This window comes from Fusarium flagelliforme, assembly GCF_020744385.1.
Source record: "Fusarium flagelliforme strain FIESC 12 MPI-CAGE-AA-0113 chromosome Unknown B0J16scaffold_1, whole genome shotgun sequence".
Lineage (NCBI taxonomy): Eukaryota > Fungi > Ascomycota > Sordariomycetes > Hypocreales > Nectriaceae > Fusarium > Fusarium flagelliforme.
In genome coordinates this window covers 3557158-3580715 of record NW_025763503.1, presented here as the reverse complement: position 1 = coordinate 3580715, position 23558 = coordinate 3557158, and the positions used below count along the sequence as shown (strand labels likewise).

Below are 23558 nucleotides of genomic sequence, written 5' to 3'. Positions count from 1 at the left end.
TTTTGTACCAAACTCGTAATTTTCCTTCTTCCTTCATAGCGAGTCATTTCTCTTCTAAATTTCCTTGCGTGGCGTGATCTCTTGAGAATAAAATAAAAACAAAAACGACATTATCCATCCATAAAATGCGTGAGTAACATAAAGTGTCGAAATGGGGGTTGCGGATGGGGTTGAGGGGAAAACTAAATAAACGGTGTAAAAACTTTGATGGGGAACGGAAACCATTAAGAGCAACCAAAACGCCAGCAGCCTTATGATCAAAAGACAAGTCGAGCAGGTACAGTATGGGGGCTCGAATCTCTCATGTCAGATGAGTAGTCATGTACAGAACAGGATGTATATGTGAGACGAATGAGATAGAATGGGCGAGAAACGGGGATTTAAATGTTTCATCGCCGGCTGTCACGAGAGTAGTACGACCTTGGTCGACTTGCTGCTCGACTGTCTCTTGTGCGACGAGTGCGGTTTGTTCGTCCGCCGGAGCTTGAGCTGCCTGCTGTGACAGTTAGTACGAAGAAGCAATCATGAGTTGTCATATGGAGGACTTACTGGGACTCGTGTAGTCGCTGTATGAGTAGTAAGAGTCGCTGTATCGCGACCTTGAGGATCCGCGGGATGATCGTGCAGGCTTGGTGCTCGCAGGCCTCTTGTCCTTCTTAAGGTTGAGGAGAGCCAGGAGCGTGGCCGCGAGACCAGCAATACCGAGCCACTTCTTGCCGTCGGAGTTCTTCTCCTTCTCACGACGGTCGCCGGCCGCAGAAGGGGAACCACCTTTGCGGCCGAAACCGAACCAACCCTTGTGTCGAGGTCGGCGGGAGTGGGCAGAAGCAGAAGCAGGAGGCCGGCTTCCGTGTCGGGAGTATCGCTCCTCGTAGACATCGACTCGCTCATGGCTCTCCTTGTCCTTGTCCTTCTTGCCGAAGAGGGCAACCCAGAGACCTCGAGCAATGCAACAGAAGCAGAGAAGCAGGAGAAGAGCTACACCAGCAATAACACCGATGACGATACCAGCGATGGCACCAGCACTCAAACCTCCACCACCAGTACCAGTGGCACCGGCTGCAGCCTCATCACTGGTCTCAGTGGCCGTGGCTTCTGCGTCAGTCGCAGTCGCGGTACCTTCATCGCTCTCGGTAGGTGCACCGCTGTTGACGATAGTGGTGGTACCAGTGACTCGGTAGGGTGCCGAGTATTGAGTGGTGAGCTTTCCGTCGCTAGTAATAACAACGGCGGTGGGTTCGTCGTAACCAGGCTTTGCCGAGCACTGACCCTTGTAGGCGCAAGTCTGCCAGCCAGCGCAGCAGATCTCACCGCATTGTTCCTGTTCGTCATTTTTGGGAACACAGTCAACGCCCTTTGTAGGCTCTGGCGCAGGCTCCCAGCGGGTCATGATTGTGCTGGTGTATGTTCTGGTCTCTGTCCAGGTGGTGGTGTAGTCGCCGACCCAGCCTCCCTTTCCACCAACACATTTTGCGACTCCGTTGGAGACGTCGCATGTCTCTCCAGAACCACAGCAGTATTGGTTATCAGAGCCGCAGGGTGTGTCGCATTCTCGGCGCATCAAGTATGAGTAACCGGCACCATGAAGATTGTCTCTTGGTAGCGGACCGGCAGAGCAAAAGGCTGCAGCGGCGAGAAGCAGCAGAGGCTGCATCGCTGAACGCATTGCAGCGGCTTTTGCTGATGATCGTCGCTGTTTTGGAGCAAGGTAGAATTGAGACTGGCGCAGCGCCGAGGTCGGAATTTGTTGTTTGAGTCCAATTCCAGTCAGAGGTTGTGTTTGTTTCGAAATTGAATTGAGTGCACACGATAGATAAAAGCTGAGACCAGTTGCGAGATTTAACTGAACTGCTGTGAGACAGCTAAGGAACGCGGTAGAAACGGTTGTAGCGGGGAAAGCGTATGTATTTGGTGCCCGAGACTTGACTTCTGCCGACAACTTCAAATGGAGGTGAGAGCGAAGGTTGAGTTGAAGATGAAGGTCGCTGTGAGAAGGGGACTGAGTGAGAGGTAAAGTAAAGTGAGATGAGATGAGATGCCCAAGTTCTCAGCGAGTGAAAGCGTTAGTGAGTCAGTCGATTACAAGCAGGAAAAAAATGGGAAGAGGCAAGAAAACGGCTGCGTTAAGTTCTGGGCGCTGCACCAAGAGTTTTAAGCGGCTGGTGGTGGGCTGCAACGAAGGCTTCTCTTGAGTCCCAACCTCCCACTTAGACCTGAGAAACTTGAGACCAGCCTCTTTGATTTTCCTAGATGGGGAACTTGACACACGCGGTTTAAGGGGACATTGATCCTGATCCACACGCCAACAAATCAGTTTAAAATTTCGATGCAACGGTTCTTTTTAAGGAAGGAGGAACACTCAGCCTTTTTGGTTAATAACAATTCACTCTCTTTGCTGTCGGTGAAGATGACGACGTCTTGGTGTTGGACATATGCACCTCACTCCATGGCGGGGTGCCAGCTCATTGATACCTCTCACTACGACGCCTGTGCTCGCTCACTGGACAACGATCGATAGCAGTGCAATGTCCCCTGTAGCCCATGTTTGCGGCCCTGGAGCTAGGCCTAGACTACAGCTGTAGGTCACACCGGATGAATGTCATCACCACTTACACGCGCGGGGACCACCCCGGAATAGATCACGACTCAATCAGGGCAGCCGAGCGTTTTCTGTTGCATGATGCAGATTCTAATTAAACTGGTCAGGGGCAGTTAACTCTATTTGGTTCGTCTTATTGGCGCTTTTGTTAAAGTGCTGTGATCATTTGACAGGGAAACGAAACTCGGAGGCTGGGAGCGCTTTTTCAGGGATCATTTCCAGGTCGGTCTGGACTCGCTTTTCTTAGTGGTGTCGTCAGCTTGAACTTGACTAGGATGAGTGTTTGAATTTGGGCAGCCACAATCAAGGTCAAGCCACATTAGATGTTCCCACATCGACCTTCAATCTGTGGCGTACTTAGTGTGGCTACCCGACAAGCTCCAAGGTTTAGACTGGGTGCTTGCTTGGAAGCTTGCTACCTATGCCCTGTGACGCTCCGCGCGGTTCAAGTTGGTTGCATCACCAACGACTTCACCTCATCAGCCTCCCCATCCCCCTCCATCGCCATTTACCTCCTTCCGACCCCGCCTCCTAGATTTACCTCCCTTGGTCCATACTTTAAACAATCCGCTCGCTGCTCGCAGCCGCGACGCTGTAATCATGTCCCTCGACCCGCCGACGTACCTGGCCTCTCTCCAGAGCAACATCCGTCAGCGACCTATTCCCTGGGACGGTGCTGTCAGGGCCGGCACCCTCACTGAGGAGCAGTATGCGAAGATCCGAGCTGTAGATAAGGCAAAGAAGCCCGAACAAAGAAAGGAGATTGTGTCGGGAGATATTGATGGATACCGCGTCTTGTTTGTCGGCGATGAAGGAAAGACCAGTGTCCTCGAGACGGCAGGAAAGCATGCGAACGTGATCCAGTACATCCTCGTTTTGCTCGGCGACCTTCTTGAGGGTAAGAACGACCCTTCGATATTGTGCGACATGTGGAAGTAGTGGTGCAAGCATGGCTACTTCCTAAGCCGCAAGTTTCGTCATAACTAGATCGCCAATGCTAACTTGACCTTCTTGCACAGCTGTTCCATCCCTAGCCAAGGCTCTCTTCAAGACAAAGGAGCCTTACCGACATTTTTTGCCTCTACTTAACTCGACTAATGCCGAGGATCCTATTCCATTGCTTACCGCGCATGCACTTACCAACCTCATGGCTCTTGCTCGAGATGAGTCGCGATCGACCCTCCAGGCTTTGCCTGTGATTCTAACCTACCTCTCCGGCCTGGCCAAGAGCAACGATGCTGGTCTACAAGATATTGCTGTGCAAGAGTACTCCGGTCTTCTCTTTGGACATGCCGCAAGGGAACAGTTCTGGAACCAACGAAGCGAGACGATTGCCCCTCTTATCAAGATCCTCCAGACTGCTGCCAACATTGGAAACGGAGGAAGCTCTTCTGCTAGTCTCTGGAGTGGTAACACAGGTACCGCATCTACTGGCTTTGGAGGCTCCCTGGGCGGAGGTGTTGGACTCCAGCTTCTCTACCATGCTCTCCTTGTTATCTGGCAGATAAGCTTCGAGGCTGAAGAGATTGGTGATGACCTTAATGAGTAAGTTATTCTGGGAATGTGTAAAACGGCGCATGACTGACCCTACTTAGCGAGTATGATATCGTTCTTCTTTACACTCACCTTCTACGATTATCCCCCAAGGAAAAGACGACTCGATTGATTCTTTCTACGCTTTACAACCTGCTCGAAAAGAACCAAAAATCACTTCTACCTACTGCCGTCCTTGCTCGCCTTCCTTCTCTCCTTGAAAATGTCAGCGGTCGCCACTGGACTGACCCCGACCTGTTGGACGATCTTACCAATCTCAAGGAAATGCTAGAGGAATACACCAAGACTAAGACTACGTTTGACGAATATGTTGCCGAGGTGCAGTCCGGCCACCTTCGATGGTCGCCTCCTCACCGAAACTCAGTCTTTTGGGCTGAGAATGCTCGCAAGATCCTCGAGTTTGAGAATGGAGAGATCCCTCGAAAGCTGGCCGAGATTATGCAACAGCCCTGGGACAACGATAAGCAGGTGCTCGCCATTGCTTGTAACGATGTTGGGTGCCTAGTTAAGGAGGTCCCTGAGAAGAGATACCAGCTAGAGAAGGTGGGCCTCAAGAGAAGGATCATGGAGCTCATGCAGTCCGACGACGAGAACGTGCGATGGGAGAGTCTCCGAGCGCTGGGAGGCTGGTTGAAGTACAGTTTTGAGCAACAGTAAAGTGAACTGGTACGAGTCTAGAAGGAGGGTTTGGCGGCAGTATCTTGTTTATTACAGAGGCGACTTGATGTAGTCAAGTGGTCAATCAGTTCCGAGTTGGCGAGCTTAGAGGGTCACGTCACGCTAGACGAGCTGTGGGGGAGAGAAGCATCAGCTTGTAATGGCATACTTTTTAGTTATTGATAGTTGGAGCACGTCGACTATCATCACATTGTGCGTAAGAATGAAGCTTTTTGAGCATGATTTTTGGGTGCTATCATGACTTATAAACTGGGTGATGTTCTGTGTCAATTTGCCGCGGTGGATTTCCCCAAAGTTTCCCCTCATGTCGGGCCTCGGAGGGCGTTCCGGGGGGTCCGGGGTCGGTTTTCGGAGGAGTAGGCCGTGGTGACTCGGTGACACCCCACCAGAGTCAAGTAGTTCAATTGGCTTGGCTTTGGGGTGACTTGCATGATAAGTAAGTGAATGGCACTGGACTGTAATCGCCTTTAAGCGCCCCCTCGGCTGTTTGTTTGGTTTAAACTTCTTCTTCTCCCTCTTCTTTACTCTGTCTCCTGATCAATTGGCTCTCCTCACTTACTCCTAATTCCGTCAATTGAATACATCATGAAGAGCCTCAGCTTAGCCGCGAGGGCTGGTCCCCGTATCCTATCATCTGCTACCGCGCGACCTACGTCACTGGCAGCTCTGAGAGTGTCGCAACAGAGCGTGCGATTTGCTTCTGGGGGCTCAGCTGATCTCAAGAAGACTCCCCTGTACGACTTTCACATCGCCAACGGTGGAAAGCTGGTTCCCTTTGCTGGCTACTCGCTTCCTGTGCAGTACTCAGGCCTCTCCCTCGCTCAGTCTCACCACTTCACCCGCGAACATGCCTCACTCTTTGACGTGAGCCACATGGTTCAGCATATCTTCAAGGGCAAGGACGCAGCTGCTTTCCTTGAGAAGGTGACACCTTCGGATTGGACAAACCAGGGTAACATGCAGAGCAAGCTGACGACTTTCCTGTGGCCCAACACTGGAGGTATTGTGGACGACTCGGTTGTTACCAGAATTGGTGAGGATACTTACTACGTTGTCACCAACGGCGCCTGTCTCGACAAGGACACTAAGTACATCGATGAGCAGCTCGGCAAATTTGGTGGTGATGTTCAGTGGACTCGTCTCGACAACTCTGGCCTTGTTGCTCTTCAGGGTCCCCAGAGTGCTGAGATCCTCAGCGAGGTCCTCGCCAGTGATGTCGATCTCTCAAAGCTCTACTTTGGAAACGCTACTTGGGCTGAGCTGAAGCTCTCTGACGGCAGCAAGACTCACCCCGTCCTTATCAGCCGTGGTGGATACACTGGAGAGGATGGTTTTGAGATCTCTTTCAACGGCAAGGACTATCCTGCTTTTGAGACAACAACGCCTGCTATCCAGTCCCTCCTCAGCAAGGCTGGCCCTGAGCGTCTACAGCTCGCTGGTCTCGGTGCTCGTGACTCTCTCCGTCTCGAGGCCGGTATGTGTCTCTACGGCCACGATCTCGACGACACCACAACACCCGTCGAGGCCGGTCTGAGCTGGATTATTCCTCCTGCCCGTCGCGAATCCGGTGGCTTCCACGGAGCGGAGACCATCATCCCTCAACTTACACCCAAGAGCAAGGGCGGAGCAGGAGTCAGCCGCCGCCGTATCGGCCTCGTCGTCGACGGAGCCCCCGCTCGAGAGGGTGCCGAGATCCACAAGGACGGCGAGAAGATCGGAGTCATCACCAGCGGCGTGCCCAGCCCCACGCTCGGCAAGAACCTCGCCATGGGCTACATCAAGAGCGGCAACCAAAAGGTCGGTACTGAGGTGGACGTTGTTGTCCGAGGAAAGGCACGCAAGGGTACTGTGACCAAGATGCCTTTTATCCAGACCAAGTACTGGAAGGGCACTGCTCCTGCTTAGACGGGGACTAAAAAATGAGATTTATGTGTGTCAAAGCGAGTTAAATGATTAAACGCGTGGATGGGCGTGGATGATATCTGGAGAAGGAATTCAACATGGGACACTTTGGAGTCAATTGATTATGAATATCTTGTTACTATTAGTTACTACTGCGACTGGAATAGAGTCCACAAAGAATAAAACGTCTTTGAATCTGTACTTGTTCTTTCTATCTATCTTCTACAGTTGCGTAGTGGTTGCTTGAGATTGTTCTAGCCCCGGAATTTGGTGCTAGCTTCGGGATTTGACAGTTTCCTCGGAATCCGGTATCACCAAATATTGAATCTCGGGATTTGCGGCGGCATGTAGCGCTTTCCACGGCTCGGAGGGTCTGCCGGGGTCATGAGGTTAGTTGGTTATCATGTGAATTCTCAGTCTCAGATAACATCTCAACTTGATACTTGGACTAATTTTTTTTTTTTTTTTTGAGAATGAGGCCCATGATTATTTATTGGTCATGGTTATCTGCTCTTGCACAATGAGAAGATAACACACGCACAAATTTATTGGTCATTGTTCGGGAACAAGCTCACAGGCACTGGAGAACCTTGATCATTGAGAAGAGGTATTTTCTGTCTTTTCTCAGAAAAAGCACATCTATCCGTACTACAGCTTGGACGAAGCGGGCTCTCGAGATCCTCCATACGCAGGAGGTAGAGAGAATGGATGACAATGAGTTCAAGACGTAATAAAGCAGTCATTTCTCTTCAAAAACCTGTGATATTTGTATTCGAGCCATTTTTGACCATTCATTGGGACAGTCAAGATTTCGGTACTGATACTATTTATGGCCTTATCGAGAACTTCACGTTGATTACACACAGTTGAACTACAGGGTAATCAGATTGGTTATCTGCTCTTGCTGCTCTTTGCACAATGAGAAGATAACACGCACATATCCTTTTGCAAAGAGCAGGTCTAATCAGATAACCAATATGATTACCCTGTAGTCCAACTGTGTGATCAACGTGAAGTTCTCGATAAGGCCACAAGGCCATAGCATTAGTACCGAAACCTTGAATGTCCGGGAATAAAGGGTCACAAATGGCATGAATAAAAACATCACAAATTATAACGGGAAAGATATGTAGCCACGAAAAAACCATAGGAAACCACCACACAAAAGCGTATGGCCTCCCTCAAACGAGCGGCGATATGGTCTAGCAACGGCCTCCTCTCAATAGTGACCACCTGTTGAGGAGACTAAGATGTTCGTGACGCCAGTTTTGGATGTTACCGGCGCCGTCGAGGAGACGATGTTGCGTGGTAAGAAAAGGAAAAGAAAAAAGGAGAAGAAAAAAATTGAGGCAGAATTTTTGTACATCGAGTTAGCGGCGGTTGTGGCTTAGCGAGATGCGCTAGTGGGGCAGTGGTGGTTACCCTGAAGCTTCATACTATAAGTTTGTATCCTCGATTCTTGACTACCTCAAAGAGATGATGGTGTGTTGTTCTAGAAGCTCACGCGAGTTGGTCTTGTTATTGTTTTTCGTGTATCTGTTTCTAGTCTATGTTAGACAGTGAAAATAACCTCATTAGGATGGTCATGTTCTTCATAGCAACCAGTCAGCAAAGAGCTCCAACATCATGGGTTCAAATCTTGGAGGTTCGATTTGTCTCGAACACGGGATGCATGAAGACTATTCGAGAAATCTAAGAAGCCCCTCACTGTAATGGTGGGCATTCACTGAGCTGCAACTCAACATATGAGAGAATATATTGATAATTGTGTATGCAAATCTATGAGCGGTCATGATAGAACGTCCACGAGGTACATCAACAGACCTCACGAGGTTCCACAGAAAGGACTCGACAGTCCAATTAGATTGAGGTTGAGGATTTGTAGAAGGAACCCTGATGGCTGGCTGCTCCAACCTACCTGCCCACTTGCATTACGTATGTGCCTGGAAGCAAGGCTGCATTTTAGGACCCTGAATTAGAAAACTTCACTGTAAATTATAGAGGACGAGGACGAGGACGAGGAAAGAAGAACTTGTCTACGAGAAAACGAATATCAAAAAGTAGATAGCTACTCTATCATAGCACGCGATCAATGACAATAGCATAGCAGAGAACTATAAATCTATTAGAACTGAATAGGCAATCGTGTGTTTCGGTTGTTGATCTGCTCCTTCCAAATCGTCCACCATTTGTCCATTCTCTCGTACACGTGTAGCCCCTGCCACCCAAGATTGGATGAATCTCAACATCACCGGGCGTCTCAAAGTTCAAGCACACGACACGACAATAAGTGAGGAGAAAGAATGCATTTCAATGAATCCCATTATTGGTTTTTTCAGTCTTTTTGTTCCTATATTTAAGCTTCATGCCTTCCCTTCCGCTTTGCCTGCCATGGCATGTACATTCGGTCAGCTCAGCTCCCGTCGTCTTGGCTACTTCATAGTGGACCCTCATCTATTAATCATAGCTCAGGTAGGCTGGTTTTCTTGAAATTAGTTCATTGACGTCTTTTTTTCCCCTTCTCTTCCTCATTATCATCTTTTTACTTCACCATATACTCAAAAGTACTCGTCTCCTTCTACTAACGCGTCTAAAAGCAGGACTCGGACGTGTCTTGCTGCTCGAGCAGGGTTCATTCCCCCTTTGAAGGCTTACAAGAAATTGACTCTGGAATGACCTCACACCCTTAAACGGTCAACGCTACCACAGCTCACATCAGCCTCACTTCAACTTGGCTCTTACATCGAATTCCAACTCCAGAATCTCAGATTTTGCAGCGCGATATATAGAAAAGAGAGAGTACGACTAAGCGCCCAAAATGACACTCACAGGCGCCCGACTGCTCGTGGCAGCCGCCCTATTCCTCCCTAACGTTTCTCCGTCGCCAATCTTCGAAGCCGGTCAAAAAGTTCTTGATGCCATCACAGGAGCCCACGATTCTATAGAAACAACACATCACATTCAACAACCAAGTCGCAAGCTGAAGGGGAAATTTCTGCACCTAACAGGTACGTTACAATACACTGGAACAAGCTTGTGGATACTGCATATACATGGGACGAACTGGTGGTACATCAAGGTCGCATTCACTAAGACCAAACCCACTGACCATTGCGACTCTAGATTTCCACCCCGATAGTTTCTACAAGGCCCATTCTTCCACGGCAGAAGGCGTTGCCTGCCACCGCGGAGAGGGCTCTGCTGGTCTATATGGCGCCGAAACCACCGATTGCGACTCCCCATTGGAACTCGTCGACGCGACACTGGACTGGATACGGACTCATGTAAAGGACGACATTGACTTTGTTGTATGGACTGGTGACACCGCACGCCATGATAGCGATGAGAAGCGACCACGAAACTCCAGCCAGGTGTTGAATATGAACACCAAGGTCGCCAAAAAGGTTGTCGACACTTTCTCTGATGATGGCGCGCTGTCTATTCCTGTTATCCCAACCTTTGGCAACAACGATTTTCTCCCCCACAACATCTTTTATCCCGGACCAAACAAATGGTTGCAGGCCTACAGCAGCATATGGCACCGCTTCATCCCCGAAGAGCAGCGCCACTCCTTTGGCTTTGGCGGCTGGTTCGAGGTTGAGGTTATTCCCAACAAGCTGTCTGTCATCAGTCTCAACACCATGTACTTTTTTGATCGAAACGCGGGGGTAGATGGCTGTGCTCTTCCCTCAGAACCTGGTTTCAAGCATATGGAGTGGTTGAGTGTCCAGCTGCAGCGTCTGCGTGACCGTGGAATGAAGGCCATCCTGATCGGTCATGTTCCCCCTGCTCGAACAAGGAATAAGCAGCTCTGGGACGAAACTTGCTGGCAGAAATATACGCTATGGTTGAAGCAGTTCCGCGATGTTGTTACTGGCTCTGTCTACGGGCACATGAACATTGATCATTTCCTATTACAGGACACGAAGGACATCGACCTGAGCCTTTATGAACAGTCTGACATCTCACGGGAACCCATCGAGGATGATTTCTCCATTGAATCAAAAGGCGACTACTTGATTGACCTGAGAAAGTCGTGGTCGAATTTGCCAGGCGAAGCCGCCAAAGCAATGGGCGAAGATTTCACCGGCGACGACGATGACAGCCTTGTTATGCAAGCTGGTGACGTGGACGAATTGAGAAACAGAAAGAAGGGCAAGGGAAAGAATGGTAAAAAGAAGAAGGGCCATGGCAAAATTGGAGGCAAGTACGGCGAACGATACCAAGTATCTCTCGTCAGCCCCAGTGTTGTTCCCAACTACTTTCCCACGATCCGCATCGTCGAGTATGATATCAGTGGCCTGGAAAACAATCCAGTCTGGACTGACTCAATCGACGTTCGCACTGAGGTACCGGACGAATTTGCAAATGTCTTCGAGGATGAAGACGATGGAACTCATCAGGAGCTCAAGAGAGATGTCGAAACTGAGCGAAAGAAGAAAAAGAGCCACAGCAAGAAGGGCAGAAAAGGAAAGAAGGGTAAGAAAGGCAAGAAGAAGCCCAAGAACCCCGAACTTGTCGTGCCCGAGGATCCTCCCAAGGGATCACTTCCTGGTCCTGCATACTCTCGCCAGCCCTTTACCTTTTTGGGATACACACAGTACTTTGCCAATCTCACCTATATCAACAACGACATGACCGACTTGACCGCGATGAGTAAGTGGCGCGATGGTGACTTCAGTGATGAAGTACCCAACCACGACGAGCCCCGGCCAAATAACTTCAAATACGAGGTTGAATACAGCACTTTTACCGACAAGATCTTCAAGCTGCCCGATCTGACAGTCCGAAGTTATCTGCGACTGGCGTCTAGGATTGCTAAGAGAAAGGCGAAGAAGGGCAAGGGCAAGTCCGTTCAAGAGTACAACGAAGATTTCGAAGATGACTCAGATGATGATGATGACGAGGAGGAAGATGAAGTCTCTGACCTTTCAGAGCATGATGATGACAATGACGACCAACAGCCCGAGTCCGACTTTGATGGCACCAGGAAGGGCAAGAAAAAGAAGAACAAGCGGAGAAAGAGCAACAAGGTCTGGAAGCATTTTCTTCGGGAAGCCTTCGTTAGCACGGTCCCCGAGAAGAAGCTCAAGAAGTGGTCACGTAAATGATTGGATTTATGTGGCATAGCAACCCGTTTTGTATATTGTTTGTAATTGGCATATTAGCGAAGAGACGGATGGAACAGGGCACATAGTCTACGGTGTTTGCGGCGTATCTGTTTTCGAGAGCATGGCCATTGCCAAATCACTGATATCGGTTATATTTCTGATCATATTAATGGCACCCTTGCCGCTAAGAACATTGACTGGATCATACTTCGAAGCAAACTTATATCAGATTTAATTATTATGCGTATAAAGCACACGACATCATGAACAAACCATCACTTCTTCGCATTATACTCATCGTTAACATTGTATATATGTAAGTTGTCCAAAGTCTGTACATAAGTGAGACCCTTTCAACAGGACAGTAAGAAATAAGGGGGTATCAAGCGAATGCAGCTGCGTTGGTGCAAGCACCTTTAGCATTTCGTACATCGTTCATTTGTTCGTATATCATCATCAACCAATTCCGACCGATTTACAAGTCAATAGAAGTAAGAAAAATTCAAGTCCTTTCCTTTATCCAACAACGCCTCTGCTCGTACATACACTTTCTATTCCGCGTTATTGACAACCCGCAACGCTCGGCGTGGGCCCATAACAACGCTGAAGAAGCTCGGTTCTTCACCTTCGAGTAGCCCTTCGGTTGAGCCTCTGCTATTACTCGTTCCGGGTCTGGTCTCTTCGCTGCGCTTGGGACCTCCAGACCCGGTGCTCGAGCCAGGCGCTCCGGGCGTAGTATCGTCTTCATCTTCAGGACGCCACTTAGGCTCTGAAGTGTACTCTTCGTTACGATTGGCACCAACCCAACCGAAGAGGCTGCGCTGGGAATAGCCGCGGTTGGGGCCCGAGGGATTGAGCATCGAGTGCGAGGCGGGGTAGCGATTTTGAACTGCCAAATGCGTTCTGTAGGCGTTGACCTGACGGCGGTAGAGCCAGGCACAGAATCCAAGGTAGCAAGCCAAAGCGCCAAAGACACCCGCAATCACACCTGCAGCTACAAGTCCTCCATTAACAGTACCTTCGTCTTCATCATTGTTGTCAGAAGACGAGCTGACTGTTGCTGTGGGTGCGGACGTAACAGTAAAAACCGGAGGTTTGCCCGTCAGGAACGGACCTCCGGTGGCCGGCCCCGCAGCGGGGCTTGTCACCGTAGCGCTACCGTCTTTGTCTCCACCCACAACCTCGCGTACAGCGTCGGGGACCTCGTATCCATGCGATCCAGCGAGAACAAAGTTGTCAGGATAATGGTCGGAATCGTGATCACCCGCCGTGAATCTATCTTTCCACTTGAGCGAAGTGGCATCGAATACGTACATGCCTGGATCGCATTTGATATCCTCGCCTACTCCGCCAACGACGACAATTTGACCGTCGTACATGGCGCAGGAGTGGCCGGCACGTGGGGCTGGTCTGTTATCGTCGTTTTGGTCGACTTTGATCCATGTGAAGGAAGGGATGGTAAGGATGTACATGTCATCATACTGCGTTTGGTTTCCCTGTAACAATGTTAGCATTGGAGAGAGGTGGGAAGATACTCGATACTCACAAAAGGCAGATCCTGTCCACCAAACAAGTAAATTTGGAAACTTGATGCGTCGGGCGCGCTGGCGATGACGGCACAAGGGTTGACACGAACGCCTGGTGTATCTCCCGATGTCTTCTGATGGAACCATTCCGAGTTGGCGATATCGTAGACGTTCAGTACACTGAGGTCCTCGGTAAAGCTATTGTTGGTGCCTCCAGCAAGGCCAATCAACACACCCTGCTCTCCCCATCCAGGCACGAAGACGAGAACACCATCTGCCCTTTCAGTAAAGTTACCACTCTGAATGCCTGCCTCGGTGATGTTGCGATAGGCTCCGCTTTCACCTGCACCCGTACCGTCGGAGAGACTGTCGATGCCAGTGTTGACATAACCAGGGTGCGTAAACTCAAGAAGGCTCTTAAGATATACACGCTCGACGCTGCGAGACCAGTCCGGAGTAGTGGCCCAATCGAGGTGGCCGCCAAAGTACCAGCTAAGACCGAGCTCTGGCACAGAGATGCCAGCTCCCTCAGCAGCGCGGTGAACTGGCCGATTCCCTGGTTCGGATTCGTTACCGGTCGACGTTTTAGGGTTCTTAAACTCGGTCCATTCCTCGTCTTTTATGGAATAACGCCAGACAGACTCGGGCGACGGGTCGACGTAGGGTGCATCAGAGAATTGACCTCCGTATAGATAAAGGTTGTTGTAGTCGTGCCAAAGGTAGCCCATGGAAACCTCTGGGGGGCCGTCAGGTTTCTCAAGGCCCTTAAGAGCAGGCGAGTCAATCTCCCAATCCTTGGTGAGGTCCAATGTTAGAAAGTTGTTATTCCATGTATCTTCAGTTTGATCAGCCTTTGATTTAGAGCGACCGCCGTACAAGTAGAGCGTTCCGTTCAGCTGAGCAGCTTGAAGACCCCACCGGGTGCATACTTCAGTAGGACTGGTCTCGCGTTTGTTGATGACACCAGCACTGGCGCCATTAATGTCGGAGAATGATTGTCCATTCCTCCAGCTAAAGGCGGGAAGAACAATGGCGATGAGAACTGCTAACATGGTGAAGCGCTGCAGGCCTGAAATACTTGGGGCTGTACCAGAAGTGCTCTTGATTCTTGGTCGGCCTTTGGGATTTGATAGTTTAGCGTACCAAGTCGAGGGCGATGACAATGATAACTGTCGTGGGCGCTGGTAGTTACTGCCCTGACTCTGATTGCTGTCTTGTTCGAATGTTCGCTTCTTTTCGTTGTCCTGGGTATCAAGCTGCTCGCTCGCCAACAGCGAAGGTGCTGATGCAGAAGTGGGACAATCCAAATCGTGTTCCAAGCCGACTTCTTTAAAGACAGATCTTCTGCCCTTTCTAATGGCGCCTCCCATTTTAAATGGTGGTGTTACAAAAGTCTGAGCCTCACGCAAGCGATCCGAGGTGCGTTGCGAGTTAAAACGAGGCCGGGCTGGAGCTAAGAAACCCGAGTTGGACGGGGGAGAGGATTTAACCATCGACATCGTGACCGAATGCTTGGGCTTGGGCTTATACGGATTGGATGATGGCTTGTGGCGATAACGTCTGTCTCTTGGTGGCTCGGATCGGCGAGTACTATGATGTAGCCACCTTCAAGCAATACAACTCTGTAGGGATCATATCCTGCAGGCGGCTTGATATGATGGCCTGTAGGAGAGCGGATTTGATTGGGGTATTGGATATGACCTCTTCAAATGGGAACTGGGCTCTGGGAGACGTAAAAAGAAAACAATAGCTGAGAGAGCCCGTAGAGAATTCACAAGCGGGAGTCGACTGTGCCTTTTGAGGGAGCTTCAGCCTCTAATAACGGATTTAACAGTGATCGACGTTCAGAGCTGAGCAACAGGAAGCTCGGGCTCTCTCCACTTGGTACAGCACTTGCTATACTTGGGCCAGACGAAGGCCCTTATTGCACTGTAAATCATCTCGATACTGTAGTGACAGACAGCGAAGCGCGCCGTTGTTTCTTAACCCCTGACCCACTACATCATCGATTCTCGCGGCAGCTTTGCCTGGATGGAATTAGTTTCGATATCACTAATATCGACCGAGATAGACGCGAGGTAGTCGAACAAGGCGAAACACAGCCCATCAGCCCAGCGATCCGAGTATGGGAACGGAGATGGTAGACTCATCTACATACCAGTCAATTAAGCAGGACCTTGGCAATAGCAGCGATTACCTGCTAGATAGGTCGGTAGAGTATGTGTGCTGTACCTTGTACTTGGTCTTTAGTAAAGGGTGCACAAAGGTACAGCTCAAACAGGATCGTCACGTTGAGCGCATACAATCCAATATCGCGAATGCAATGCCAGCACCGTCTCCCTCGGTAACGAGACGAGCTTGGACGAGCCAAGCAAAACCCTGTGATGAGGATTTGCACACCAATGTGAACAAGCTTACTCTTAGCAGCCGTACACGGTGCACTAAGAACTGCAGCCGAGCAAGCCAAACCGGATGCTATTGTTTGTTTCCCCTTGCTGATGACTGACAATTCGGTTGCAGCGTCGTTCATTACCGGATTCATCTCCGGGTCTTGGCATGGAGGGTGTCATGATTGGGCCACCGAGACGTGGCGATGACTTCACATGCTCCCAGGGGTGTAGCCTTGGTTTTTGTTGTTTTGTTTTGGATTGTGTGATCGTCCGATAGCCCGACCGCTTGTTGATTGATGCTTTAGCATTTCTCGAAGATGATTGTTCGGAGATTTGACTGTGATGCCAAGAAACAGGACCTGTTGCTTATTGCTTTCGACGCTTCCTTTTTTCCGTTGCAACGCCTCGCCTGCAGGCAATGCAACGGTCGTGGAATCTGGGGTAAGACTTGAATTGCTGTGGGAAGCATAAGAGGTAACAGCCCAAAACAAGGCTAATGAAAGCACGATGCAGGGATTGTGCAACTGTTTCTTGTGTTCGATCACGATCTGGATCAATGATGAATGAGAGACCGAGGTTGCAATTGGCTCGGATGTCACTCGATCCGTTTACCGTTTTTGGGTAGATTCTGACACTGTAGCGTTTGGTGTAAGTGTCCCGTATATACAGTGCGACTTGAGCCACCCGCAAATAATGTGGCAGCATCACCTCGTGTCAAGGCTTGAAATGCTGCTGCAAAGCGTAAAGCCAAAGCTAGACCCAAAGCCGGAGCTAAAGATAAAGGCAAACGTCAACTCAAAACTGTAGTGTTTCCATTTTGAGAATCATGTCTTGTGTTGTGTTACCCTCCAAATCACCAACACGAGCCACTAGTTGCAGTAGAGTAGACCCTCTAGACCCTCTAAAAACAGCCGCTGCTGAGGATTCGACCATCCACTGGATTAACTACCGCCACCCGCCGGGCTCATGTACTCTCCGTGTTGATCATGTCGCTTTTCTCGTGTTAGAACCGTATCTTTAACCAAAGATTTCTCGGACTTTTATTTGATTGGAACTGCTTAATCTGCAAGCTTGTGAGTGACATATCGCACTGCCACACCTCGCTTAGCCGGGATGCTGAGGTTCCGCCACAGAGGCGCCACAAATTTCATGGGCAATTCGTGTTAATGGAATTGTATTGGACGTTTCTTGAGATGCAATGAACCGCTGAAATTGCAGATAACTGTCGCTTACTTTGGACGTCGATATAGGTTTGCAGGCTCTAAGCGTGATCCTGTTCTTGCCACCGGTATTCATTTCAACCCATCACGAAGTTGGCCAGGATTTGGCTCTCCAGCCAAGATACTACAGCTCTAAACTTAGAACATCCGACCCAATATCTCAGTTGGGTCTCACGGAGCGGGTCTCGGATTTCCAGCTGGGTCCGGAGACTCGGAGCGGAGCAGAGCTTTGGGGCCGTCTGTGTCCTTGTGGGACGTGAGTAGAACCAGCCGGAGGTGCACCAAAGAGAGTGTCTTGGTCTCTTGAGCGTTGGAAGCAATGAACCAAGTGTGGTAAGTGAGCCTCTGGATAGTCTTAAGGCATTGAATGTCAACCGAATCTGAACAAAGACCGTCTAAATGGCGAGCCTGTATATTGAATACTCCTCACATTATTCCTCGGCTCTGTGGTAATGGATCAAAGGTTTCGTCCTCTACCAGTTTTGAGGGTGTCTCTGCCTCTGGAGGCAGTTTGGACTCTCCCCGATTTACCTTCAGACCCTGCCTCACTCCCAGTTCCCGTCCAATAAACTGCAAAGATTCCCCTGCGGCCTCACTCTGCTCGGGGAGTGTCGACGGGACAAGGTAGACCGCCGTTAAGGGCCAAATTAGTTTCAATGCATCAAACACTGTTCTTGGAGATGGGTTGTTACGGAAGGATGCTGGGTCGAGGTGACGCCGTGTCGCTTCCATGACACCTTTTGCACTGTCTCGGACGCGCCAAACGCAATGTGCGCGCAGTACCTTGAGCTCATCAGCATGGACAGGAGTAGTAGGGTGATTAGATAGAAAGTTTGCAAAGGTCAAGATGATATGATATCCCTTTAACCGTGCCGAGTTGAGCATGTTTCGAAGATATGGGTTGAAAACCTCATCAACAAAGTGATAACTTGCATCAAAAGTGGTAAAATGATCTTCAGCCTTGAATATGATCCCGACCAGGTCGTAATACTCGGCAGCGGCGGCATCAAAGTCCCGAGCTCGAAGAATATCGAGTATGCGCTTTTGAACATGTGCCATCTTGCAAATGTATTCACCAACCTCAACCGCTAGACCTTCTCCGGGATGCAGCGTCTCTCTGATCGCTTCGAACCATTCTTTGGACTCAGGTGGGCATTCCAGGGACGTTAGTAGACACCGTACTTGCTGTCTTGTCGTTAGTCAACGGTTGATAGTCAGCCCTAAAATGACTTGCCACCATGTTGTAGGCAGGCCAGAAGCCCATTCTGCTGCCTCCTTCCCGCAGAGCAATTGTACCTCTCTGTTTGAGAATGCTGTATAGCCCATTCGTGTGAAGATGCCAGGGACTCTGGGGTGATACGCGGTTGATTGAGCCCATAAGAAGCTGTGGAGTCGTGAGTATGATAGCACAACTGCCAAGTGGGATATACTGCCTACTTCGTAGTTTGCCAAGATCCAGACTGTTGCGAGAACGTCGTCTCTCATAGGACCATCTGGAGTCTTGAGTGCCTGGCTTACTGAGCTGAGAGTTTTTCCAAGATAAGTGCCGAGTTCCTTATCGGTCTGCTCAACGGAGCCGTTATCTATTGCAGTTGGATATCGCAGATTGGTGATGTAAGTGCGGGCAAATAGATGTGTAGCCCAGAGAAGAGGACCCTGAGGGCTGCTCTTCTTATAAGTGTCGTGGAGGAAGTCCAAAGTATAGTAAACATTAAGAAGAATAGGAATGGAATGAGCCGTCCAATGTTCGCTGAGGGATTGAGGGATAATGAGAGAACCCCCTGTTTGTGTGTATTCAACGAGATCAACTATGATTGGGGAGGCCGGGCTTAGTGCACAGTCGTCCTCTGTTGTAACCCTCGGAGTAGGAGAGCCCCCACTTGAGGAAGACGAAGAAGAAGAAGGAGTGTCAAATGACATGACCGACTCGCCATGAGTCTTTTGTTGAGTTTTCTTCTTCCTCTTCTTAATTGAAGTTGGGTTTGCATTGCGAAAGACGAGCTCCTGTTCATCTCGATAACCCGGACACTCTTTTCCATATTTGATACATCTTTGGCAAGACGGGCGACCTAGATCACACTGCAAACGTTGTCAGTAACTACATATATACCTAGGTAGCTTAACGATTGACGTGAGATGAGATAACGCGTAAGCACGAGCAAGCTGGCTAGCTGACCTTGACACGCCGTGAGCGGCAGAGATGGCAATCTTTGCTTGGTTTCCCTGTGTTGGGCATTGTACAGAGAAAAGAGATCAAGATCGGCGAGTAAATAGAGAAACATGTAACTAGCCTGTAACGTATCTTGTTAATTGATGGGTTGTCAAGGTTGAAAGAGGTAATCCTTTCGAAGCTCTTCTGCAAGCTGTCGTCCAAAATGGACTAGCGGTGGACTCGCAACGAGGAAGGAACGATCATCACGTGCGGGGCCGGTTACCTACAACGGCCACTGTCCACTACCACTATCTGGATACTTTAGATACAGTAGATATCTGGTATCCATGGGCATTTAGTTATAAAACTACCTAGGTAATTATCTGTGGGTTGTTCATAGCGAATGATACTAGTGTCCAAGTACTCTTTAAGCCATTTTGGACTGTTCCAGGTTTAGACTCTACCAAGTGAAGCAAGGAGAAAAGAACAGGACACAGGCACAGAATAATATTCATGAAAAATCCTCTGAACACATTCTTGAGATTCTATTAAATAAACCTTAGTACCTACCTAGGTGATGATATCATAGCATTACAAATGTGCATCGCAGTTAGCTCACTGTTACGGGTGGGTAACAGCAGAATTGTCCTCCAAGGCTTAGGCTGCCAACGTAAAGTAGTCTAAGTACTGATCTAAGTTAGCAAAAGATAACCAAACTATTTAATTTCTTATGCTTTAGGTTGCTAATTCTTCTGATGCCCTGACGCTGGGTAGGTAGAATGAGTAACTCGATATGTGCATAGACAACTCTGGGCTGGCTGTACTATGAGTCCTTGTTATAGCATAATAAGAATAGAATTCAGTATGAAGCTACGTATGAAGGAGTTTCTTGGTGCTTTAGATGTATTATAAATAAATTCTAAGTTTGTATCGGCGATATCCAGAAAGCGAAATCGGAGTTCCTTGAAGCAACGAACGCCCTTGCATGGCGAACACAAACAACAGTTCGATTGTTCACGCCGAACACAATAGCAAACAACAACAATAGAATAAAAATGACACGCCGCTTACATAGAAAGCACTAGATCTATTAATGCGACCCCACTATTCTGCGAAAATGAATGGAAGTGAATGTTGCCTGCCTGCTACTGGCAGCCGGCTGTCAGATACCTAGGGACCTAGCGATTTTATTGTGTGATCGGGCACTGCCATGGACTCGCCCCCCTCCTGCCACTCTCTATCTCTTCCTACTCTCCTCTCCCGAATATTCTTTCTTTCTTCCCTCCTTCAACCTTTTCCCAAACCGCAACCGCAACCGCAACCGCAACCGCAATTCACATTAAGAACTCTTTCATCAAGAACTATTCTATCAAGAACTATTCTATGCAGATTCACTTTATTAACCATTTCCATCTACCAACACGATTTCATCTATCATCTTTGAAGAGGTCTCGATCACCACCGCAATGGATCTCAAGCGTCTCGAGAAGATGAAAGCTTTATGCCCATCACGAAAATCCATGATGGATTTCCTCTACGACGGTAACCCTCCCAGCGATTTGGAGAAGCCAAACACCTTTGAAGTTGGTAGAGTGCCATCTCCCCCTAACGATGGCAACATTGCCAAAGAACCGCTTCGCGATATTACAAATATCCAGCCTTCTCTCAATGTCGGCGTACAATACGAGGTCGTCAAAAGGGACCGTACCACGGCGGGCAAGAAGAACGCCGGATCTGCAATCATCGGCCATGTCCTGGCTAATTCTCACGATGAAGGTTATTATGTGACCAAAGAGTAAGTTCCATCCCTCACCCTCTCGGTATAGTTTGATCTAACACATCCTCAAGTAGCGAGACCCCCGACAACGATGCCTCCTCTGTTACCAGCGAACGTATCAAGCTCAACCCTGATGCGCCCGTTTTCGTTCAAAAACAAGCGCCAGAGCAACAATCAGTTGGCAGCCCTACTTTTGAGATATCCAGCCAGGATCTTTCGGATGTCAACTCCGAACAGTCAGAGCCCACCAAAGACGGTTCTTTTGAGCAGTTTGAGGACGTCGAGCCCCGAGCCATTTGCACTCCAACACACGAGGTAGCAAGTATTGAAAATCCCCCCGCCCACAACGAGCGAGCCCAGCCTCATTCACTTGACACCCCATACTACGAGATTGAAGATCGCCAAGGCTCACCAAATTACCGTGAACGTCTTGATACGATCTTTGAAGAACCCGAGACAGAGAAAAACGAGACTTCTGAGGTTAATTTCACTGGCCATGCAATTACCGATTACCGCACTATTTCCCCCAACGAGCTTTCTGCTACTTGCAGTGGCTCATCAACCACTGAATCTGAAACCAGTGATTCTCTGATGTCCGAGAGTCTGGCGATCGATAGCAGTGTCCTTGAACCTGGCTCTCCAGAAAACACCACTAATGAGCCCGTCGATGCAGAACGGAAGAAACAAACCATTCGCTTTGACCGCGATGGAGATCTGTACCTCGAAGTCGGCAAGAAGCACGTCCGTACCATGCTGGTAGACTCACGAGCTCTTGGTCGTGCATCGGCCCAGTTACGTGATGTTATCTCTCAGAGTGCTACAGAGGACACCGGACACCGCTGGACAATCGGCTTTCCTGAAGATGACCCAAAGTCTTTTGCAATAATTCTTAACCTCATCCACACCCGGTTTGAGAAGGTCCCGACACAACTTACACTTGACCGGCTCTACGATGTGTGTACCCTAGCCAAAAAATATGGCATGACTAGCGTTCTACGACCTGTCGCCGAAAGATGGTACCTATCGGCTCGAACACTTGAAAAAGCCTCCATCTTCAAGATGGCTTTTATTGCATGGGAATTTGGATTCCGAACCGACTTTGGAGAAATCCTTGGGTACATAACCCATAACTGCTCCACTAATGAAGATTCCCAGTTGGTTTTTGGTCCCGATGAGCAGCGTCTGTCTGATAACGACATCTTGAAGAAGCTTCCAGTTCTAAGTAAGTCTAACCAACCCTACTAGCATTGAATTCACTAACTCTATCTAGCATGCATTGAGGAGCATCGTCAGCTAGCCTTGGATACTTTCTAGGATGAGTGCCAGGGTCTGAGCGAACTAGTCCTGAGCTGCTCAGTGAGCGGCAAGCTGTGCGGAACCCGACACGGCCGTGCCGACATTTGTCTTATGTTAGGCAAAATGTTTAGCAAAGCTGAAGAGGAGGGCGTCATGGACCTCTTTACTCCTGGAGGTCGGTACCAAGATTGCACAAGCCTGAGCATGAGTCTCACAACACTGGAGCAGAAGGTTAGCAATGTCACCGCGTTCATGGATATCTGCGGGTTATGTGTTGGAGTGGCTGAGATGCTCAAAGAGATCCGTGAACAACTTGGAAGAGCTGGCGACCCCCTTTACAGAAGCCACATTAATGCTATGGCCGCGCACGCTGCGAAGGTGCGAATGTTGTCTGAAGATGGCCGTGAAGATGATTAAATTGGACGACCGAATATCCGAGTGTAAGGAACCGTGGCAGATTGAGCCACGAATTGCTTTCTCTTTGTTTTTTCTTCTTTTTCTTTTTGCTTTTGGACGACATCCGATTTATATTCATGGAATGAGGTGAAGAACAAGGACCGCCCTAAGTACCGGCGGCCGCTACTGTGAGACAAATAGCTTCTTTGATATGTATGAGAAGCCGGATGTATTTTGGGAAACGATGATATATTTTGATGTGATTCATAGTATTGCTGTGAAAGCTCCCTTGGTGCCTGATGATGACTTTCCTTGACACCTACGAGACCTGACAACAAGGACATGGTTGAAGGACAGCCGGGCCAAGAATGATAGCATAATATAATTAATAGAAACAAGTCGAGTTTACTCTATCTGAAATCATTTATCTATGCCCGAGAATAATAACATCTAAAAGAAACAAACAACATCCAATGGGAAGATGATATGATGCCTCCGATGCCCATCTTTCCTTAGTCAACTCCGACATTAACTGGGCATCTGTTTGAGGAAGTTGAACTCCAATTTCGACTGTCGAGGTTTGACTGGGCGAGCTTCCCAGTCCATCCGTACATATTAAATTGGCAGCGCACAAAGCACCTTCGGGTCGGTGGCTTACATTAAAGAGCATGCAATGTGGTACATGAGGTGCACTGAGTTTTTGTTTTTGTTGTTTTTAGAGAGTGGAAGGCGAGCTGTTCAATCTCTACTAACATAACTGGTTTCTCCCCTTTATAAAAATTAACTCCTCTCTCGTCCTTATCTAGATCATAGGGGCAAAGTCTCGTTGGTGTCCCCAGTAAGTGAGGTCTTTTACCAATTTCCTAATTAGGCCGTGTCGCTCCTTCTCACTGGCCAGCTCTTGTCACCCCGCTTTCGTTGGACAAGACATGGTCTTAGCGAAGCCCAAGAGTGAAT

The 23558-nt window shown here is 49.0% G+C and overlaps 7 protein-coding genes across 7 annotated transcripts; 4 read left to right on the top strand and 3 right to left on the bottom strand.

Moving 5' to 3' along the window:
* Nucleotides 1-29: 29 nt before the first annotated feature.
* On the bottom strand, nucleotides 30-1996 carry B0J16DRAFT_20496 (uncharacterized protein). Its single transcript, XM_046122983.1, has 2 exons — nucleotides 550-1996; nucleotides 30-496 (listed from the first exon to the last, which is right to left on the bottom strand). Exons 1-2 carry the CDS (start codon nucleotides 1664-1666, stop codon nucleotides 390-392), a joined length of 1224 nt encoding a protein of 407 aa, XP_045989130.1. The 5' UTR covers nucleotides 1667-1996; the 3' UTR covers nucleotides 30-389.
* A 1035-nt stretch (nucleotides 1997-3031) lies between these two features.
* B0J16DRAFT_366690 (armadillo-type protein) lies at nucleotides 3032-5066 on the top strand. Its single transcript, XM_046130099.1, has 3 exons — nucleotides 3032-3497; nucleotides 3619-4144; nucleotides 4195-5066. The coding sequence occupies exons 1-3, from the start codon at nucleotides 3200-3202 to the stop codon at nucleotides 4808-4810; spliced, it is 1440 nt and encodes a 479-aa protein (XP_045989129.1). The 5' UTR covers nucleotides 3032-3199; the 3' UTR covers nucleotides 4811-5066.
* Nucleotides 5067-5281: 215 nt separating this feature from the next.
* On the top strand, nucleotides 5282-6933 carry B0J16DRAFT_328295 (uncharacterized protein). The gene has a single exon (XM_046126219.1). The coding sequence runs from the start codon at nucleotides 5417-5419 to the stop codon at nucleotides 6734-6736; it is 1320 nt and encodes a 439-aa protein (XP_045989128.1). The 5' UTR covers nucleotides 5282-5416; the 3' UTR covers nucleotides 6737-6933.
* Nucleotides 6934-9551: 2618 nt separating this feature from the next.
* On the top strand, nucleotides 9552-11844 carry B0J16DRAFT_359765 (Metallo-dependent phosphatase-like protein; the record flags this gene model as incomplete). Its single annotated transcript, XM_046129664.1, has 2 exons — nucleotides 9552-9745; nucleotides 9813-11844. The coding sequence occupies 2 exons, from the start codon at nucleotides 9552-9554 to the stop codon at nucleotides 11842-11844; spliced, it is 2226 nt and encodes a 741-aa protein (XP_045989127.1).
* A 551-nt stretch (nucleotides 11845-12395) lies between these two features.
* Nucleotides 12396-14869, bottom strand: B0J16DRAFT_377938 (uncharacterized protein; the record flags this gene model as incomplete). The annotated part of the gene is made up of 2 exons (XM_046130883.1): nucleotides 12396-13340; nucleotides 13391-14869. The coding sequence occupies 2 exons, from the start codon at nucleotides 14867-14869 to the stop codon at nucleotides 12396-12398; spliced, it is 2424 nt and encodes an 807-aa protein (XP_045989126.1).
* A 2362-nt stretch (nucleotides 14870-17231) lies between these two features.
* B0J16DRAFT_20343 (uncharacterized protein) lies at nucleotides 17232-19317 on the bottom strand. The gene is made up of 4 exons (XM_046122980.1): nucleotides 19157-19317; nucleotides 18418-19059; nucleotides 18215-18364; nucleotides 17232-18165 (listed from the first exon to the last, which is right to left on the bottom strand). The coding sequence occupies exons 1-4, from the start codon at nucleotides 19214-19216 to the stop codon at nucleotides 17407-17409; spliced, it is 1611 nt and encodes a 536-aa protein (XP_045989125.1). The 5' UTR covers nucleotides 19217-19317; the 3' UTR covers nucleotides 17232-17406.
* A 1281-nt stretch (nucleotides 19318-20598) lies between these two features.
* B0J16DRAFT_391236 (uncharacterized protein) lies at nucleotides 20599-22622 on the top strand (the record flags this gene model as incomplete). Its single annotated transcript, XM_046131926.1, has 4 exons — nucleotides 20599-20927; nucleotides 20981-22131; nucleotides 22180-22197; nucleotides 22267-22622. The coding sequence occupies 4 exons, from the start codon at nucleotides 20599-20601 to the stop codon at nucleotides 22620-22622; spliced, it is 1854 nt and encodes a 617-aa protein (XP_045989124.1).
* Between the last annotated feature and the right edge of the window lie 936 nt (nucleotides 22623-23558).

What these genes read in the sequence shown, in the direction of transcription:
- B0J16DRAFT_328295 (XM_046126219.1), top strand. Translation starts at nt 5,417, where the DNA reads ATGAAGAGCCTCAGCTTAGCCGCGAGGGCTGGTCCCCGTATCCTATCA.
- B0J16DRAFT_20496 (XM_046122983.1), bottom strand. Translation starts at nt 1,666, where the DNA reads ATGCGTTCAGCGATGCAGCCTCTGCTGCTTCTCGCCGCTGCAGCCTTT. An exon ending in CAGCGACTACACGAGTCCCA is followed by an intron (nt 497 to 549) that starts GTAAGTCCTCCA and finishes TAACTGTCACAG; the next exon opens with CAGGCAGCTCAAGCTCCGGC.
- B0J16DRAFT_20343 (XM_046122980.1), bottom strand. Translation starts at nt 19,216, where the DNA reads ATGCCCAACACAGGGAAACCAAGCAAAGATTGCCATCTCTGCCGCTCA. An exon ending in GCCGCTCACGGCGTGTCAAG is followed by an intron (nt 19,060 to 19,156) that starts GTCAGCTAGCCA and finishes CAACGTTTGCAG; the next exon opens with TGTGATCTAGGTCGCCCGTC. An exon ending in GGCCTGCCTACAACATGGTG is followed by an intron (nt 18,166 to 18,214) that starts GCAAGTCATTTT and finishes ACGACAAGACAG; the next exon opens with CAAGTACGGTGTCTACTAAC.
- B0J16DRAFT_366690 (XM_046130099.1), top strand. Translation starts at nt 3,200, where the DNA reads ATGTCCCTCGACCCGCCGACGTACCTGGCCTCTCTCCAGAGCAACATC. An exon ending in GCTCGGCGACCTTCTTGAGG is followed by an intron (nt 3,498 to 3,618) that starts GTAAGAACGACC and finishes CTTCTTGCACAG; the next exon opens with CTGTTCCATCCCTAGCCAAG. An exon ending in ATTGGTGATGACCTTAATGA is followed by an intron (nt 4,145 to 4,194) that starts GTAAGTTATTCT and finishes GACCCTACTTAG; the next exon opens with CGAGTATGATATCGTTCTTC.